We start from the raw sequence: 20,013 nt of genomic DNA, 5'->3' as shown, positions 1-20,013 counted from the left end.
GTGCTCAGAATGAGACAACAAATATGAGTGTCTGTGTAGTTCACTTACAAGCTTAGTTGAAGCTAAATCAAGCAGAAAAACAATTTCCATAGTAAGGTCCCTATCTGAGACTAGTCTCAATAGGTCATAAGGTGCTCTCTTTAAAGACTGCAAAATTTAAGAAACATCCCAAGCAGGAAGTCAAATTTCATGCGAACAGGTCTGCTTCATACAGTACAGGCGACATGCAGAGAATGGATTGGGCCTGTTGATATCGTAGGTTTGTAAGTCTGAGAGTTGTGCGGTTATGTAGGTACTTCTAATTATAAAGTAAAAAAGCATTATTAATGTGATTTTTGGGGTTATGGGACATAGTAATTTCATTTATATTAATTCTTATGGGGATAATAGATCCTCTGCCCTAACATATTGATGCTTTAGCAGCCTCCTCCTGGAATGAATTAAGCTTGAGCTCAGTGGTTCCACTGTAACTTGGGAGTAATGTTGAAAGTATGTGCATCATGTAATTATCCTTAAGATTTTCTTCATAAACTTAAAACAGGAAATTTATGATACATTGTAATTGAAATTTAAAAAAGAGTTAGGGACCTTCATGAGATTTGGTTCAGTCATAGTGACATTTGATCCATGCAATGCATTGAGTACTATGATTGAAATATATAAGGGTTTGAAATAATCAACAATACAGTACTTAATATTCCAAAAATACATCTGGTTACAGCATATTAAGCTAATGTTTGTGATAAAAAGTCCTTAACCCAAAATCAATTATTTAAGCTATGTTTAGTATAAGCGATTTAAAAAGATTATATCATTATTACTATTATCCTTATTGCTACTAGCTAAGCTACAACCCTAGTTGGAAAAGCAGGAAGCTATTAGCCCAAGGTCTCCAACAGGGAAAAATAGCCCATTGAGGAAAGGAAATAGATAAAATAAATGAGAAGTAATGACCAATTAAAATAATATATTTCAATAACAGTAACATCATTAAAAAAGATTTTTCATATATAAACTATAAAAATATACTTATATTAGCCTGTTCCACATAAAAAAAACATCTGCTGCAAGTTTGAACTTTTGAAGTTCTACAGATTCAACTACCCAATTAGGAAGATCATTCCGGGAGATACTCTAAGGCAATCGAGGAAGCCAAAGCGGTAGAGCGATTTGTGTAAGACAGAAAGAGCAGTAGGATCTTGCTGAGAAGCAGAGCGAATGCTTATAGTGAGGATCGTAACCGGAAGAAATCTGTGATCCTTACCAGAGAAGATCTCCGTTGAGTAAAGTACGAAAAACAAACCAAAAGGGTCAAGGCTTCCGAGATTCTCCGGTGGCTGTCAGTGATTCTACCCGCAAGCGGGAAGAGCTGTCTAAAGTTGCTGGAAACCAGAAACCTGGAAGAGAGCTGATGAGCGATAGCGCGCTCACAGGCGATGGCGAGCTGACAAGCGCCGAAGAGCTGGCAAACACCTGAAGAGATGGCAAAGGCCTATGGGCTGCTGAGCGCCTGTAACCTGGTGGACAATAAGCCAGGGCTATCGGCGAGACTGCTGATAATGATCTCGCGCTGGCAAGGAGTGAAAGTCATCGGGTAACGAGTGATGATCATGTGACGCACTCCTGCCCCTGCAGCTGGAGAAAGATGCTCACCTAAAGGCGAGTGGTAAACAGCTGGCGAGTGATGAGCATAAGCCCGACGGTAGCAAGATTGACCCTGGTGATCTCGCGAGGGGTGAAGGTTACGCCATGGTAAATGACGATCATGAACAGCCAGGCAACGGTAATGAGGTGACCGGTGATCGTCCGAAGACGAATAACAAGCAGCTGGCGAGTGACGAGCAGCTGGCGATTCACTCGCAGCTGGCATGTGATGAGAGCCTGAAGGTGCAGCATGATGGTCCTTGACCCAGCTGAAGGGAACATCTCCTTACCCCAGGGAGGGGAGAACGTCCAGGGTATCAAGGAGTACTGAATTTTGAAGTCTGACGAACTCCTAAAAGGGAACGTCTGCGTGGTTCCTCCGGAGAGGGAACCTGTTATGAGTCAGGAGAAAATTGTTGGTCTCTAGAAGATCTCTGGATTAGGGTCTCTATGGGGGATCTCACTCGTGGATGAGAGAGTCGACCATCTGCAGGAGAGACTTGCCTCGGACTTTGCTCTATCCTTGATGGAAGAGTTGGCTCAGCATGGGGGAGAGCTTAGCCTTTGGCGATGAGAATGCAGCTGCTTATCTCCGTCGGGTGAAGAGATGTAGCTGTCAGCAATTCTCCCTGGAAGCGGGAAGGTTGCTACACAGAAGCTGATGAAGCGAAGTTCTCCCTCGGAAGGGAGAGCAGCCCAGCACCTGGGGAGGTTTACTCTCCCTTGGAAGGGAAAGTTTTCCAACCCAAGGAGGCGGATCTCCAGGCAGCGCTCACTGCTTCCCATCAACAAGCTTTGTTCATGTTGGTGATCAGCATCGAGCGCTACTTGTTTAACGTAGCCGAGGCTGGTTTCTGGGTTCACCCTGAGGGGATCCCCGATGGAATCCAGTTTGCCAATGCTCTCATTCCTACGTCTGAGCATGAGGAATGAAGGAGTCGAAGTAGAGTGTCTTGCAGAGACTGTACCACTCTAGGCAGGTACCTCGTCCTCGTAAGGGAGAGGTCGTAGTCAGCGTGCTGATCAGAAGCTGCCACAGATGCAGGAGAACAGGACTGTGATGGACAGGGACAACAGATTCCACAAGAACGAACAGCTCTGCTCTTCTAAGTCAGCTGTCTTAGCCAAACAAAGAAGTATGGCATCGCTAGCTGGGGAAATATAAAAATTATGAAAGAAAAACTCCCTCGGGAGGACCACCTAACTCACAGATGGGAAAGGTGTTCCCTGAGAGAACAGAAACATACTAAGGACTGTGCACTCCCTTCACCGGCCGTCATCATCAGGAGAAGGAGAGCGGGAGTATAAAAAAAGAATTACAATTAACTAATCAGCTGGCAAAAGGAATTACTTGAGAGAACCACTCAACTCTCCAGTAGGAAAAGGGGTTCCCCAAGGAAAAAGCATACAAGCTAAAGACTATGCACTCCCTACGCCGGCTAAGTATGGCCGTTGGCCCATTGCAGCATGAATGAGTGCAGCGTCAAGAGCTGAGAAAGTTACATTACAAACAGTTATTATTTCAACTTAAAAGAGCGGCGTTTTCAGCGAGGAAGAGGATGACTTAAGTCAAGCTATGGGTAGGCCACAAGAAGTCTTCCTTCAAGAACTCGCAGAGAGTGACGTTAACATCTGAACAGAGGAATATACACACTATGAAGACTCCTGAGGCGGAGGCCGAGTCACTCGGAAGGCCACCAGCCTATGGGTTGTCCGGAGTCCAAGAAGGTTTTCCGCCCTTGAAAACCTGCTGCACTACGCTGTCACACAAGTAGCAACATTCACTGTAAAGAAAAGCTTAAATATATATAAAAACATTACATGACTGTTTTCATATACAGTACTGTATATAAAAAAACATAAAAAAAAAGTCAAGTTGGAGTGGAGAAAAACAACATCTCTCTTCCCGAGCCTAAAGTAATGTGGGTGCTCAGCCCAGGTGTGTGAGTGAGCGGGGTAGATGAATACCCCACACCCCTCCCGCTATCAAAATGTTGGGGAAGTTATCCCTCACTAAGCTTTATGGCTCGTCTACCAGCTTTGCCAAAAGTAATATCCCTATAAATAGTGAGGTTTTGTATGCAGTAACGGAACAAACATGATTTACCTTCAATTTTTCTGGAGAACAAATTTTCTAATGACTCTGCATACTGTTTCCCTTCTCTTAGGGATCCAAAGTTGTTGACGAATAGTAGCGATAGTTTCCTGTACTCCTCCACGTAAATTATACCTGTGTGCCTTCAGAATGAGAAAGTTAGTTAAATGTTCTCCTGGAGGTATTAGTACACCAGGGTATACAGTATGAAGTTCACAGCAATATCAGCATGCTGGAGTTGACCTCTTGATCTCATCAGTCCAGTGGATGGATCCAAATATAACCCTAAATCCTTAATCAAATTAAAGCATTCAGCTGACAAGCTATGTGGATCTGCAAAATGTCATACAAGGACTTAAATTCAATGAGATCGGAATTCTCAAATTAGAACAGCCAAGTAAAAGTTTTTTTTAACTTAGTAAGTTCATAATATTTCAGCCAATAAACTGCTGGATCTGGTAAAGTTGTTATTGTCACTCAATTGGGTGATGTCTTTCTTGAGTAACAATTTCTTTAGAAACTGAAATGCATATTTCGTTATCATGAAAATTTCCTCTAAAGAAGTATATTCTTTAACTTCAAACAAACATTCAATCTTAACTGGATTAATTTGTCTCTCTGTCGTTATCTCAGAAACTACAGCTTCACCCCTTTGATTTGGCCACACACTTTCACATGGTAGCCAAGCGGGACATTTAAGCCATAAAGAATTTGACACCAAGTCTTTAACTTGGACTCCATGAGTCACTAAGTCAGCAGGATTTTCCCAAGTAGACACAGGAAATATTTGAAAATTAGCTGATACTTCTCTGCTCTCAGCTACCCTGTTTCTGATATAAGTAATCTTGCAATTATCATTTCTGACCCACTGAGTAGCAGCCTCATTATCAGATCAAATTACACATTATGAAATATCAATATCACTTAAGATTTTTTAAATGTTGTTGGCTAATTTAGTTCCAAACCAATCTGATGTCATTCCCAATTGTGGAAGTGTTTTTACTTTAAGGGGGGCAACCTTAGCCTTTGCCATTATAAGATTAATTTCTCCATTTCCTACCAAATACGCTGCACAGCCATAAGCTTTGCTCGAGCTGTCACAAAATATGTATAAAACATAGCATACTCCTTGAATTACGATCTTGTGAGGTACTGAAAATTCACTAAGTACCTTGAACTCTTCATATAATTCCATCAAACTACTTAAAAACCCTTTACCTAATGGATTATTCTATGAGATGTTGGTCCTCCAAGGAGCTTGAATAAGGATTTTACCTCTTATGACTATTGGACAAAGGAATCGTAGTGGATCAAAAACAGTTGAGACCAAACTAAGTAAATTGTACTTTGTGATTACTTAAAGAGCAAATAATTCAGCCAACTTTAGACTAAGCATGTCTGAATTGACATTCCAATCCAAGGCAATAACTGAAGTAGGGGAAGGAACATCATAACTACAGTCATCTTCAATTTTAATTTTCATATCGTTAGTTACCCAAGTCCTAAGCTATATTGGCACTCCTCAGGTGTTTGTTAGCCTTAGCATAGAATTCTAACAATTCTATTTCATTTGACATACTACCAAGAAGATTATCAACATGAAAGGATTTAACGATCAAATTCTTATTAAAGGGGTTACCTGACCTACTCAAATGACAGTCAAGGGTTACCATACAAAAAATGGAGATGATGTGCTACCAAACAGCACACTAGGAAATCTATAAGTGTCTAAACTTGGCTCTGGGTTCTGCAGATCTTGGAACCACAGAAATCTAAAAAAATCTTGATCAACATCTGCAGGCCTATCTGCAAAAAGGACTTACTAATATCTGCACTAAATGCAAAATCCTTGATCCTAAACTTTAACAAAACATCACTTTTTAACTTCACTGTCCTTGATCCTAAACTTTAACAAAACATCACTTTTTAACTTCACTGTCCTTGAGACAAGGATTACTCTTTCTACCTCGAGCACTGCAATTACACACTATCCTTAAGGGGGTAGTGTCCAAATCCTTAAGCATCCCATGGTGTGGAATATGTTTATTAGCACCAACAACTGTACTGTATCAAGAATTTTCTCAATAAAATTCTGTTTCATCAGGAGCTTTCTCAATAGAATTCTGTCTCAACTGATACTGAATAATATGGTATACCTCCAAATATTCAGCAACCTTACATAAATTTTACCTACTGAATGCACTTGACCTAAAGCCATTCTGTAGTTGTTGGGCAGAAGAGGGCACTTTTCTTTCCAAGGAAGACAAACAAAATACTGTCCATTTTGATATTTCACACTATTGACATACGTTCTGTAAATATGATTGTCTTCTATAGATAGGGTTGCTAACTCTACAAATTTCAATAAAGGATAACAATTAAAAATATAGCCATATCATCAAATTAGATTTAAACGTATCCATAAGTCTGAATATAATTTGACCATACCTTTACACAAGTTTCTAGTTTTCAAGGTTATATTCGTTCTGACTTTTGGTGAACTTCAGCAATTGTGAATCATGTTTCCTTTTTTTCCAAAAATTCCCAACAAGTGTCTTTCAAGTTATAGTACATGTATAGGAAAAGTTCACTTTTCGTTAGTTCTACGGAGCATCTTTTTTATTTATTTCGCCATTTAGATGGCATTGCCCTAAAAAGGCTTTCACAGTAGGCCTATGCTGATGTTCCAGAGATTAAAAGCAGAAATGAAACTATTTTAAAACTATTGATGCACTTATTATTAGCACTTTCAAATCATGTGCCATTTGCGCCTTGTTTTGCATTTTTCTAGCGGTTAAGAACTTTGAATCTTGCTGAGACTTTCTTAAATTAGTGAAACTTCATCAAAAAGGTTATCCATGTCCAAATTAAGCCTCTTTCTACCTCCAATCTTCTATAATTTTTACAAATTTCTTATATTTTGGGAAGGAATTTCTATAAAACTTAGATTTAAGGCAATTCTTTTTTCCAAATACTGTATATTATTGAAGACATAAGAACTACTTGAAGAAGCTGAAGTAGTTGTTTAGAGCAGGTTGTTGTGTCCAAGAAATAAGAACCTAAAGCTTTCCAAGATAGTAAAAGTCTTTCAATGAATGACTGCAGGGATAGCCACCTAATGGGTATATGTTGAAGAATTCAATCAAATTCTGTATTCATATCCAAACTAAACTCTTAAAGACTTTTGCGTCTCTTTTACTGACATTGAGAAAAGGGCATACAGCAAATCCTACGGAGTAGTGTAAGATGTTAGCCTTAACAATACCATCAATCAATGTGTGAATGTGTATATAAAGAATGGTTTTCTCCAAAATTGCAATTTGCATTACCTCAAACAATCTAACACCTTCATACTTGGTAAAATTACCAACAAAATCAGCAAAATAATCACAACCGATCATTAATTCAATCCCTGAAACAGCGTCGGATGAAATTTTATCTGCATTTTAATAACTTTGCCCTGCCTCATGCTATAAACCTTATGCATGCCAGGTGATGAAATTACTACCTGGTAATTCACAATTACAACTTTCATCTTCTTAATCCTCCTACTTAAAGAAATTACAGGTGTTACAATAAATTGTCCCTCCTTTGGTTCTGACTGCAAACCTTACAAAACAAGTTGTTGACTCCCAAGAGTCTTTTGTTGTAGTGCCTTACCTAACTTGGAAGTAATTAATGAAATTTGTGATCCAGGATAGAAAAAAACAGCGAACATACTCTTACTTGGAATTATCATCATTAGATACTTTGACCTAAGGCGTTGGCTCTTTGTACTTTAAACTACACTCTTAACTTCAATGCTTGTACTGTTAACTTGCTTATCTGAATTCACAGTACTATCTGATTTCCCCTAACTTTGCAACTTGCCTTCAAAATTGCTGTAACAAAAAACTTTATCATGATTATTCTTATTACAGACAAAGCATTTAACTGGCTGCAAACACTGGCCACTATGCCCATATCTTAAACATCTAGAACACCATCCCATATGTATCAGCATACTTCTCGGGAAGTTGCATCACCATACTCTATTTTGAACACCATCTGGCTCTGTGACCCTCTGATTAACACAATAAACATTGGTTTTTAGATGTTACTTCAACCGAGTAAGTTCCAATTTGAGTTTTATCTGTAGACACCTGCTGTGTCGGGTCGGAGAATTTCACTTTATCTCTAAATTGAGATTTGTTCCTTTCATGTCAAATTTATCATTATCAGACTGCAATTTACCCCTATTTGGCATCCTATAAATAAATTCAAGGTGGTTGGCAAGACCTGTGCTGATTTCAACATGAAAAATATCTAATCTGAAATTTCTGAATAATTAACACCTCTGCCTCTGTAGGGAATTTACTCTGTAATACAACAGCAATAAGCCAATGGGAAGCTGTAATTCAGTAACATACTATTGAAAAGTCTTCATAGGTCTTTCCAAATTCAACTTAAAGTGCTCTAATTCCTTAGCAGTATTTTTAGACTTAACCATACCGAATAACTGAAACTCTAATGTTTGCTTTATCTTTTCTGGGTTAAAAAATATATCTTGCAAAGCTGCAATAGCATTATCATAAACTTGGTCTGTCCTGAAATCCTGAGACAACTAACATGTGTTACCTTTCAAATATGACCTAAGGTGTGTAATCTTTAATACTTTGTCCATATCCTTATGATCATGAACTAATGAATGGAAACTCTTCTGCAAAGTTTGCCATTCTTCTACCTTTCCTTCAAAGCTGTTAATCTTTACTTCCGGTAAGCAAACCTTGATACTCTGTTGTGTCCGAACAGGATTAGAAATTCCATTTACTGCATTCTGTAGTTCATCTAAAACATACAATAATTTATTGGTCTGTATTATATTAAACTTCATATTGTGCATGGGATGGAGAATTTTTCGTAAACAAACTTATATTATGAAATATAAAATACCACTTTCTCTAAAGAGAAAAGTATTTATCAGATGGTCCTGCCAGTATAAACTTATGCATCAGAAACTTGGAGCATTATTAAAGCCTTAGAACATAAACCAGTTACAACTCAAATAGCTATGGAAAGAATAATTATGAGATAAATACTAAGCGACAGAAAAAGAGCAATATGGATATGACAGCAAACTAAAGTAGAGGATATTCTAAGAAGAAGTAAGAAAAAGAACTGGACATGCGCAAGACACATAAAGAGAATGACAGATTATGGATGGAAAAAAATAATTACAGAAGGGGTCCCTACAGAATGCAAACGAAGTAGGATAAGGAGGAGAAGATGGATTGGTGAGGTACAAAAAATTGCGGGTATAAACTGGCATAGAAACACCATAAACAAACAGGAGTGGAAGATTATGTCTAAGGCCTTTGTCCAGCAGTGGACCAGCAATAGCTGATGATGATATTTTATATAAAATACTAAAAGAGTAGGATAGGACTCAACTGAGAGTGATAAAAAGGATGTGAGACCTATCTATACCAGGAAAAAACAAAAATAATTTGAAAACTTCTGGTTGCTTCAAGTTTCACACATCAGTCACATAATGCTGTTTAGTTATCTAGACAGTAAGACCCGAGTATCAGATATTTATCAAAAAATCTATAATTCTTCAATTTCAAAGGCTCTGTTATTTTTAAAGTAACTTAACGGAGTACACTAGGTAATACATACAGTATCTGGAACACACATGAATTCCTGTATTTTGACAGACTGATAAGGTAAAAACTTAAATAACCATAATTAATCACTGTATAAGATGTCTAGAGCTAAATAAACAAGAATACAATTAGTATGAGGAACTAATTGAAAGTCGTAAATAATCATGAAGCTCTCGGAGGTAGCGACACCAAAATGACTGTCGAGGGTAAGGCATCATACAATACTGACGAGACTAAAATTAACAATATTTTTAATTTTACGTATGTCGCTACCTCGAATTATCAAAACAGATAATTGCAATACTTAACTTGGGAGCAGGAGTCTCCAAAAGGTCAGACATCTACACAACACAGTAAAAAAGAAGCTACGAACACAGAACGCGTGTGGATATCACAGTGCTAAGAAAGGAATGACGGGAGGCGTGTGGATGGTAGTGGTAGTAGCGGGCAGTAGTCGGATGTAGAACAGCACCTCGTAGTAACAGGGGATGTTGAGGAAGGAGAAGACTAATTGGTAAGGGACCTCTGATAGTGGTTTTAACACGCCCCAGTTACTAAACCGAAACCCTATAAGGGTGAGCAAGCTGGGTATATTCCTGGCATTCCATGCCACTTTTTTCTCTGGTATATTTAGCAGTATTTATACCTTAGAAATGGTGCTATAAGGAACATTTCACGGTGCGACACAGGTTGACCCCAGAAATAGATTTTTCCTTTGTCAAAATCCATTTATTTCACATGTAAGTATGAGGACAGTACATTTTGTCTATCTTGATCTAATGACAAAACCAAGTTTCCATTTGTTAGACTTTATAATCTTTCCACGTCCTGTAACAGGCAATTTTACAAATATTAAACTTGATATTCTTTCTTAGTGAAGATGTCAGTAAACTAAAGGAAATTCTGATATAGTATCCAGCATGAAAAAATGCAACTGAATTAGTTTTTATGAACTTAATGTGCAATTTGTGTAAAACGGATAATGGATAGTAAAATAGTGAACATGATGTAAGAAATACTAGTACAATATACTGTAGAGAAAATTTCTAAATGTTAGAGATAAACATTATATGAGTCAACTGGTATTTATATACATGATGTAATAAATACTGTACTGATGTACTGTATTGTATATAGAAACATGCCAGGAATTACACACAAAAACATCTGGGAAAGTCTATTGATACAAGTACTTGTATATCACCTAGAATAAGAGAAGTAATTGATTATATAGAGAAAGTATGAAAATCATACAGAATATCTAATACCAAATCTAGAGTATTTGAATAAAATCAACTGGAATTAAAAAACTTGTTTTGTACATGCGAAAACAAAGTGGGTGGGGTTACAAGTGCAAATGCCATATAATATTCAATGACTACAGAATGTTAGTTTTAAGAGCATTTCTGTTGATAATCATCCAGAGCAAAACAGTACAATTACTAATTCTACCCAAGTTTGCATTAAAATAATCTATCCTTTATCTAAATAAGTCATGGCAGGAAAAATTAAAGCATGAAGTAACATGTGCGTCCCACTTCTGTACTTATTCTCATAAGATCGTCAATCTTTTAAATTCTTTCTCCTCTTTATTTCTACACTTCAACCCCTTTGACTTTATAAATTAGACAAGATTGCCATTCATCTTTTTAAATTGTTCTTTGTCATAATTTTGGTTCTTCAATGAAGACTATAAGGCACTCTCCAATGAATCTAGATGATAGATTTACTAGTCTGATTGAACTATACTAAGAGCATAACAAATTTATGTCAAATAACTCATAAATAATTGCATTTCTTTTTAATTTTGCATTTAAATTTGTATGGAAATACTAGTCTGTGCTCAATTTCATGTAATATCAATGTTTCCATAACTCAAATATACTGTACAGTAACTACAGTATATGGAATGCTGGTATATCATCACAGCACCAATAGAGTTCCTTAAAAACTAGACTGTTTGTATATAATTGAGATAACTCACAAATAATTAATATAATCAAAACTTGCTTTAGCTTTTTCTAACTGATGAAGAAAATCATAAAATTTCTCAAGAGACATTTCTATGTGTTGTGAAGAAACAGAGCCCTCAGATGAACGAGACAATAGCTTAACTTGCACAAAGGTCCTCCCAGTTTCTTCTTTAATACTACTGCCAGCTACAACTGCAAATGAAATAAAATCATCAAATTATGACTTAATTAGAAAGCTTCTCCAAACATATTTCCAAACTTTACTATTTTCTCATACACCCCACCCTCCTTATCCGTAAGTATTAGGTGCCATAATACAGCCAAGCATTATGCGAAGAAGCTGAACTACCTGGATTCCTTTCAGGTAGTATCTTATAAACTACCCTGTGCCCAGACCAACCCATAAAGTGCTAGATATCTTGAAAATAAATATTAGAAAGGAATTTTAAAGATGCAAGCTTTTTTCGCATATGTTAGTTGATGGACAGTGGATTGGCCTTTTAAATGATGGTTATGAAAAAATATATAACTACCGTATAAAAGTGCGTGTTGGTTAAGGTATTCTGAAACAAACTACCATCTGATGATGTGGATCCCAGCAAAAAGGATTGCAGGGTACACATCAGGCAGAGGTTATCACAACATGGCTGTAATGCCGAGATATAGAGAGGGTTCCATTCTTGGCCAGAAAGAGAAGACCAGGGGGGGGGGGGGGGGCAGATCTAAATGAAAGAATTGTTGAGGGCTTGAGTTTACTTTCCTCAAAGAGATGAATCAGAAAGTAAAATAAGAAGTCTGGGGTTGTCCAGTAAAGTGTCCTGTTCCTGAAGTCCATGTTATATGCTCAGTTTTATCTCACAGGCTGACTGAGGAAACCAAATTTTACTGGTTTCTTCAGGCCACTTTGAGTAAGTATGGGGGTATTTCTGGGCTCAAACCTGTGCCGCCCAGTGAATAAGCTCCATTTAGCACTTATTCTTAGGTAATTTACTGCTAAATATACCAGAGAAAAAATGTAAAGGAGTGCTAGGTTAACTAGCTCGCTCACCTATTGGTGTCGGTATAAAATTGGGCGTATAATCCAGAGGTCCCGCACTATTTAGATTCATCCACGACAAAGACCCCAATAGAGGAGAGCCGTTCAACCTCACTCGGCACCACCAACTCTGCATCCGCTCAGAACCCAACTCCTTTTAGCACGCCTGTGTTGTAACCCGCTTTTTTGTTGTGCTCTCGTATTTCGCTATTTTCCACTGGATTATGGCTTCTTCATCGGTTTCCCAGGAGACACCGTCTAAGTTGAGTACCAAGCTATGTTTTGCTGTGTTTTGAGCAATCTAGATCGTTTAATATTTAAATTATAGGAGTTTATTCTCTTCGTTCATATCGATCTTGCTTGATTCCGCTTACAGTTGGTACTCCTGTTTTGAGAGCTTTTAGTTTCACTCGCGGTGTTACTATGTGTATTATTTTTATTATTAATTAAATGTTATTTGTTATTATGGATATTCATTATTTAGCGTTTAGAACCCTCGTGGTTCATTTTTAGGGCCGATATCAGTTACGTATCGTTATGGCTTGCCGACCTTCGTTACTAGGCGGCAATTTTATTTTATAAGTCATCAGGTGTGTCCTTTGTGATTTATTTATTATGTTGCATGCCTTGCCCTAAATTTTTTATGTGTATATTTATATAAGTGTTCAACGCTATTACTATTATAATGAATATTTGTGCTATTACTCCGTTTGATCTGTCTGGTTGGGGATCGTCAGTTGGTAGCCCTGCTGCTCTGTATCACGTGATCCTCCCCCAAGCTCCCCCTCTCGCTAGGTGGGCGGCTACGCTTCTCTCCCCCCTCCCCTAGGGGACCGTTGCCTTCCCTCCTTTTAGAGGGGGTAGTTCAGTGTGTATGGACTTTGTTCTCCGGGTGTCCCGGCGGGTTCGTCTCTGTCTAGACGGGTTGGCCACCGGTCAACAGAGTTGGATCCCGGTGCACCCTATTTTATATTCACTTATCACACTTTTATTATGTTATACGAAACCCTCCGGGTTCGGTTGGCGGTTCTTATCTACAGTTCCGCCCCCCTATTAATTTATAACAGTTCCTATGATTATATATGATTATATATGACAGATTACTATCTCGGAGTTCCTATATGAATTGGTTTATGGATATACTTTTATTTCCCGGCCCGGGGCTTAACCTTGCCCCGGGAAATCAGACACTATGTGTCTTAATCCTTTGTTGCATCCTTTTTATGCTCCCGGCTCGACCGGAATGGATAGCTATACTCTAGTCTTAAGTTAGACTTATGTTTAGGCCCGGGTCCTCCGGACCCGCCCCTACTTAAGAGTATTACAGTTAAGCTCTAGTCTTAAGTTAGACTTATGTTTAGGCCCGGGTCCTCCGGACCCGCCCCTACTTAAGAGTATTACAGTTAAGCTCTAGTCTTAAGTTAGACTTATGTTAGGCCCGGGTCCTCCGGACCCGCCCCTACTTAAGAGAATTACAGTTTCTCATATACTATTCTTTTTATAGATGGTGCATTGTCAGACGACGGCCTGTGCGGCTGTTCTGCATCAGCCTTGTGGGCATACCGTATGTCGGTCTCACACCCTCTGCGGGGTTCAGCTGGAGGACATCGTGGTCTGGCACCCTGATAACTGCATGGTCTGTTTTGACCTCATCACCACCCTTGGATCTGACTCGGTGAGTCCTGTTGGCTATGTGGCCTTATTTGTTTTACCTTTTTTGGTATACATACACTATTTAGTGAGATTTCTATGATCTTGAAGGACCACTGGGAGTCTTCCTTTTTATAACTCCCGCTATTATTTCAGGCATCCCCGGAGCAGAAGTCTGCGGCTCGGGCCACACTGAAAGTGTGGGTTGGTGGTTTTGCCCGAAACGTGAAATCCAAGCAGCCTTACGTCCTATCCGAAGACTATTGTGCCATGGTCTATCCCAACGCCAAGTCTTCAGCCGCTGTGGCTAGGCATGTTGCAGCTCCCATCATTGCCCACATTGATGCCACCATAGCGGGGTTTATTGATCAAGATCAAGATCCGTCGGATGCCCCCGGAAATCTGGAAGACAATGTTGCTTCCATGAACCTGGACGTCGAACCCATGTTATTGGATGATCCGGACGCAGGTAGGGTGGTAAGTGAGGCAGGTGTTACCGGTGCTGAGATTCCTATCCTCAGCCCCGCTCTTTCTTCTTCTTCTGATCGCTCTTCCTTTCATGGTTTGTCTGGGGACCGTGATTCGTCTCAACGATCGCACCCGGTTCCCCCCAAGGATAAGTCTACATCTAGAACCTTACCTAAAGCTCGTAAGCCTCACAAGGCTTCCCATAGTTCTAAGCAGAATACAAACCCGTCATCTAAGGCTTCCGGCTCCTCCTCTAAGTCTCACGACCCGGGAGTACAATCCGCCACTCCTGCTCCTAGCCCGGGCCTTTCCGAATCAGCCATGCTTCGCATTGTGTCGGAGATGCAAGCTAAGTTGGTGTCGGAAATGCAGGCCAAGATGGACACGATGTTCTCTAACATCGGTCAGAGACTTGGGGCATTAGAGCAAGGTGCTCCGGAGCGAGTCCAAAGCTCTCTCATCCCGGATGCCTCTAAGCTTCCGCCGTTTACCAAGAATAATCCTTGGCGCATGGCTCTTCATTCTCCGTTCTCAGACGGAATGTTAACTTTGGAAGGTCTTGGCACTCGTCCTCTAGAGGACTTTGAATTCTTTCCTCCTGGTCTGGCATTTCCATTTCATGGTTATGCCAGGCTTACCGAGGAAGCTCTGGTTCGGCTAGATAAGGTCCCCAAAGAGACCGTCATCTTCCCAAAAGAACAAGCCCAATCTGTTTGGGCTAGGTTCCTGAACGACATTGGTTGCACCAACACCATGTTGACGCCGTATAAGAGTTCCTTCACAATGTTTTTAATGGACAAAAACACCGTGACTCCATGCGTCAATAAGGTAGCAGAGCTTGCTTTCCAATATGCTCTGGAGGAGAAGCCCTTGCCTCCCATCCGAGAGGTGGATCCGATCTCCCTCCTTCTTCCTTCTGGCATTGAGTGTTGGGACAATGTACATACCACTTTTACCTCGGGCAAGCTATCAGCGGACTGTGCCTCAGTTATGTTTAGTGAGCGGCTTCCCCGTCTCCCGGAATCCCTCATTAAACAGGAGTATGATTCCCGCCTACGTGTTGGCCGAACTCTGAACTTGGCCACATCCACGGAGTCGATAGCCTTGACTTATGATACTGAGAGTATCTTTAAGTCTCTCAATAAGGCTACGTTGCAGTCATTGTATTATGATCTTTATGACTTCGCTATTGCTAAACGTAGGTGTCGCAAACACGTCCTGGCTGAGGCGACTATTAGGCACGAGCCTAATAAGCTTATCCGGTCCTCTTGCTGGGGTTCAAATCTCTTCCCTGAGGATCTTGTGGAGGAAGTCTTGGCAGAGGCCACTAGAGTCAATCAGAGCCTTAAAGCCCGTTGGGGTTTGACTCCTAAACGGAAATATGACCCCGCAAATTACCAAGCCCGGGGTAGGAAGAAGCTCCGCCCGTATACCTCCACCCAGTTCAGGCAACAGCAGAGTAGTTCGTCCAATTTCCGACTGCCTCTTCCTCCATCTCCCGTTGCTCCTGCGCAGCCTTCCACCTCTCAGGCTCCTTCGGACGACTATGTCACCGTTCTGCTCCCTAAGAGCCAGCTTTCCGGTGCCTCCACCACCTCTCCTGCCTTTAACCAGTCTTATGAGGCTCATAGCTCTTCCCAGAGTTATAACAGAGGTAGAGGCTACCACCGTGGTTCAAACCAGAACAGAGGTAGAGGAAGAGTCTTTCGCAAGGGAAAGAACTTCCGAGGCGGATGTGGAGGCAACTCCTCAAGCCAATACTGAGGTGCAGCAGGTAGGGGGGAGGCTTTATGCCTTCTGCAACAAATGGAGGTTCAGTCCCTGGGCTTTCAGTATCATCTCCAAGGGACTGGGGTGGAGTTGGATTCAAGGGCCTCCTCCTCCGAACAAATTTCATCAACATTCCACTCCGGACCTAGTCGAATTTGTCCAGGATCTGTTACAAAAGAACGCCATACAAGAAACGAAACACCTGAAGTTTCAGGGTCGGCTGTTCAGTGTCCCAAAGAAGGATTCAGACAAGAGAAGAGTGATTCTAGACCTATCCCTTCTCAACTTGTCCATTCAATGCGACAAGTTTCGAATGCTTACCGTCTCGCAGGTGCGGACCTTACTTCCCCGTGGGGCCGTCACCACCTCTATCGATCTTACAGACGCCTATTATCACGTCCCGATAGCGAGACACTTCCGTCCGTATCTAGGCTTCCGCCTAGGGGACAAAAATTACTCCTTCAAAGTGATGCCTTTCGGGCTCAACATCGCCCCAAGGATCTTCACAAAGTTAGCAGAAGTCGCTGTTCAGGAACTCAGAAATCAAGGGATTCAAGTAGTAGCCTATCTGGACGACTGGCTCATTTGGTCAGACACCTCCCAAAATTGCCTAAAAGCCACTCACAGAGTCATCCAATATCTTCAATCTCTAGGCTTCCAGATCAACTTCAAGAAGTCCCGTCTTCTTCCGAAATCAAAGTTCCAATGGCTCGGCCTGCAATGGGATCTTATATCTCATACTCTGTGTCTTCCCAAACCCAAGAGGTTAGAGATTGCAAGGAACACCAAACGCTTTCTCAAAGACAAAGTAAGTTCCAGACGTCTCCAAGAGAGGATTCTAGGGTCCCTTCAATTTGCCTCAGTGACGGATCTACTTCTGAAGGCAAAATTGAAAGATATCAATCGTGTCTGGCGTTTGAGGGCGAACCGGAAGCTCCGGGACAGGAAAGTCCGCCTTCCTCCCATTCTACGGGAGAGACTTCTTCCTTGGACAAGAGCCAACAATCTGTCAAAGTCAGTTCCCCTTCGACTCCCGCCTCCGAAGTTAATCATTCACACGGACGCATCCCTATCAGGTTGGGGCGGCTATTCTCAGCTCAGGAAAGTTCAAGGTCTTTGGTCTCCCTTATTCCGCCAATTTCACATCAATGTGCTGGAGGCCATGGCAGTTCTTCTAACCCTGAAACGTCTCGCTCTATCCAAGAGACAACACCTTCGTCTGGTCCTCGACAGCGAAGTGGTGGTCCGCTGCCTCAACAGAGGCGGGTCAAATTCAGGGCCCCTGAACCATGTTCTAGTAGCCATATTCTCCCTAGCAGCCTCGAACCGTTGGCATCTTTCAGCTGTCCACCTGGCGGGAGTCCGGAACGTAGTGGCAGACGCCTTGTCCCGGACCTCCCCTCTAGAATCGGAATGGTCACTCGATCTAAAGTCATTCCGGTGGATTCTCTCTCGGGTTCCCGGTCTCCAAGTGGACCTCTTCGCCACGGAGTCCAACCACAAATTGAGAGTATATGTGGCTCCCAATCTAGACCTTCGGGCTTATGCCACAGACGCCATGTCACAGAATTGGGACATCTGGGAAAGGATTTATCTCTTTCCCCCGGTGAATCTTTTACTGAAAGTCCTAGACAAACTGAGATCCTTCAAGGGACAAGTAGCCTTGGTCACACCCAACTGGCCCAAGAGCAACTGGTATCCTCTCCTGCGAGAGTTGAGACTATATCCTCACCCGATACCCAATCCGGTTCTGTCTCAGATAGTACAAACACGCGTTGTGTACGCTTTCTCAAACATTCAGAGCGCCCTAACTTTATGGACTTCATGAAGTTTGCGGCCATGCATGGTGCCAATATCGATCCTCAAAACACCTTGTTTCTAGAATCAGATAAACGGGATTCCACCATCCGCCAATATGATTCTGCAGTTAAAAAGTTGGCAAAATTTTTGATGGACTCAGACGTGCACTGTATGAACTTGAACCTTACAGTCACTTTCTTTAGAACTTTATTAGAATCAGGTCTGGCAGCCAATACTATCACCACTATTAAATCTGCTTTGAAAAAGATTTTCCTAGTGGGTTTTAACATAGACTTAACCGACTCTTTGTTAGCTTCAATTCCGAAAGCCTGTGCCAGACTGAAACCGGTTACTCGTCCTACCCCGGTGACCTGGTTCCTTAATGATGTACTCAAATTGGCGTCGGATACCATTAACAGTTCTTGTGATTACATTCCCCTTCTCAGGAAAACACTTTTCCTGGTGAGCTTGGCTTCCGGGGCAAGAATTTCGGAACTGGCAGCCTTATCGAGAGACCCGGGTCATATTGAGTTCCTTCCTTCGGGAGAGGTCCTTCTTTCACCTAACAAATTCTTTTTGGCAAAGAACGAAGACCCTCAGAACAGATGGTCCTCCTGGAAAATTGTTCCCCTCACGCAAGATCCGTCTCTGTGCCCTGTTACTACTCTTAGGTCTTATTTATCCCGGACCTCCTCTAACTCCTCCGGGCCTCTATTCGTCAGAGAACAAGGTGGTACCATTACCATTAAAGGGATCAGGCAACAAATTTTGTATTTTATTAAACAAGCTAGCCCTGACTCTTTCCCTCTTGCACATGATATCAGAGCGGTTGCTACTTCGGTGAACTTTTTTCACCACATGAATTTTACGGACCTTTCCAGGTATACAGGGTGGAAATCACCGTCAGTGTTCAAGAAACACTACCTTAAACATTTGGAAGCCCTAAAATTTTCTACAGTAGCTGCAGGGAGCGTAGTTACTCCCAGGTGACTCACATGTTAATGCCTTGTCATTTTATCTCTCCCCTTACCTGCCTCATTTATACCCTATTTGTATTCGTTGGTTTCGCACCTGAATACTATTATTATATTTGTAAATGTTTAACTCCTGAGTATCTGTATATATTATCACTCACGGCATTATTATACCTTATTTGTCAGTTGTTCTACCAAGTGGATTTATGTTCCTTTTAAGATACCCTTATAATTGTTTTGTGGCACTCATCTCTGATTAAAGCATCCTGTATTTCCCTTACGCTTATGTTTTTTCCTTTATCTTGCAAGTTTGGTGACATTTCTCTTGTATAGATTCACTGGGCGGCACAGGTTCGAGCCCAGAAAAGGGATTTTGACGTAGGAAAAATCTATTTCTGGGCGAGGGACCTGTGCCGCCCAGTGAACCCTCCCAGCTCCTCTCCCTTGGAGTCCCCAAACTTTGGGTGCTAAGGAGTTGGGTTCTGAGCGGATGCAGAGTTGGTGGTGCCGAGTGAGGTTGAACGGCTCTCCTCTATTGGGGTCTTTGTCGTGGATGAATCTAAATAGTGCGGGACCTCTGGATTATACGCCCAATTTTATACCGACACCAATAGGTGAGCGAGCTAGTTAACCTAGCACTCCTTTACATTTTTTCTCTGGTATATTTAGCAGTAAATTACCTAAGAATAAGTGCTAAATGGAGCTTATTCACTGGGCGGCACAGGTCCCTCGCCCAGAAATAGATTTTTCCTACGTCAAAATCCCTTTTTTAACTGATGGCAGGGCAGAAAAGCGATTGAATGAACTGTTGAAAATCTAGCCGTACATATTCTTGAACTGATGGACATGAATGTGGGTGCCTACGGTCCTGCCATCAGTGCCACACAAACTGTTGCACTGTCAACATTGAAGCCCTCTGTCGCTGATGCAATGTCCGTGTCCCGAGAGGATATGCTAT

At 41.2% G+C, this 20,013-nt stretch overlaps 1 protein-coding gene across 2 annotated transcripts in view; it reads right to left on the bottom strand.

Moving 5' to 3' along the window:
* Positions 1-10,177: 10,177 nt before the first annotated feature.
* The window catches only part of LOC137641573 (COMM domain-containing protein 6-like), a 93,235-nt gene continuing 83,399 nt past the window's right edge, over positions 10,178-20,013 (bottom strand). For both annotated transcript variants that reach the window (XM_068374270.1, XM_068374269.1), the window contains one exon: positions 10,178-11,549. In XM_068374270.1, coding sequence (XP_068230371.1) covers positions 11,365-11,549 — 185 coding nt within the window. In that variant the 3' untranslated portion in view covers positions 10,178-11,364. The remainder of the gene's footprint in view (positions 11,550-20,013) is intronic.

This window comes from Palaemon carinicauda, chromosome 5 (assembly GCF_036898095.1).
Source record: "Palaemon carinicauda isolate YSFRI2023 chromosome 5, ASM3689809v2, whole genome shotgun sequence".
NCBI lineage: Eukaryota > Metazoa > Arthropoda > Malacostraca > Decapoda > Palaemonidae > Palaemon > Palaemon carinicauda.
Note: the sequence above shows the minus strand (reverse complement) of the source record. Positions and strands in the feature narration are given on the sequence as shown.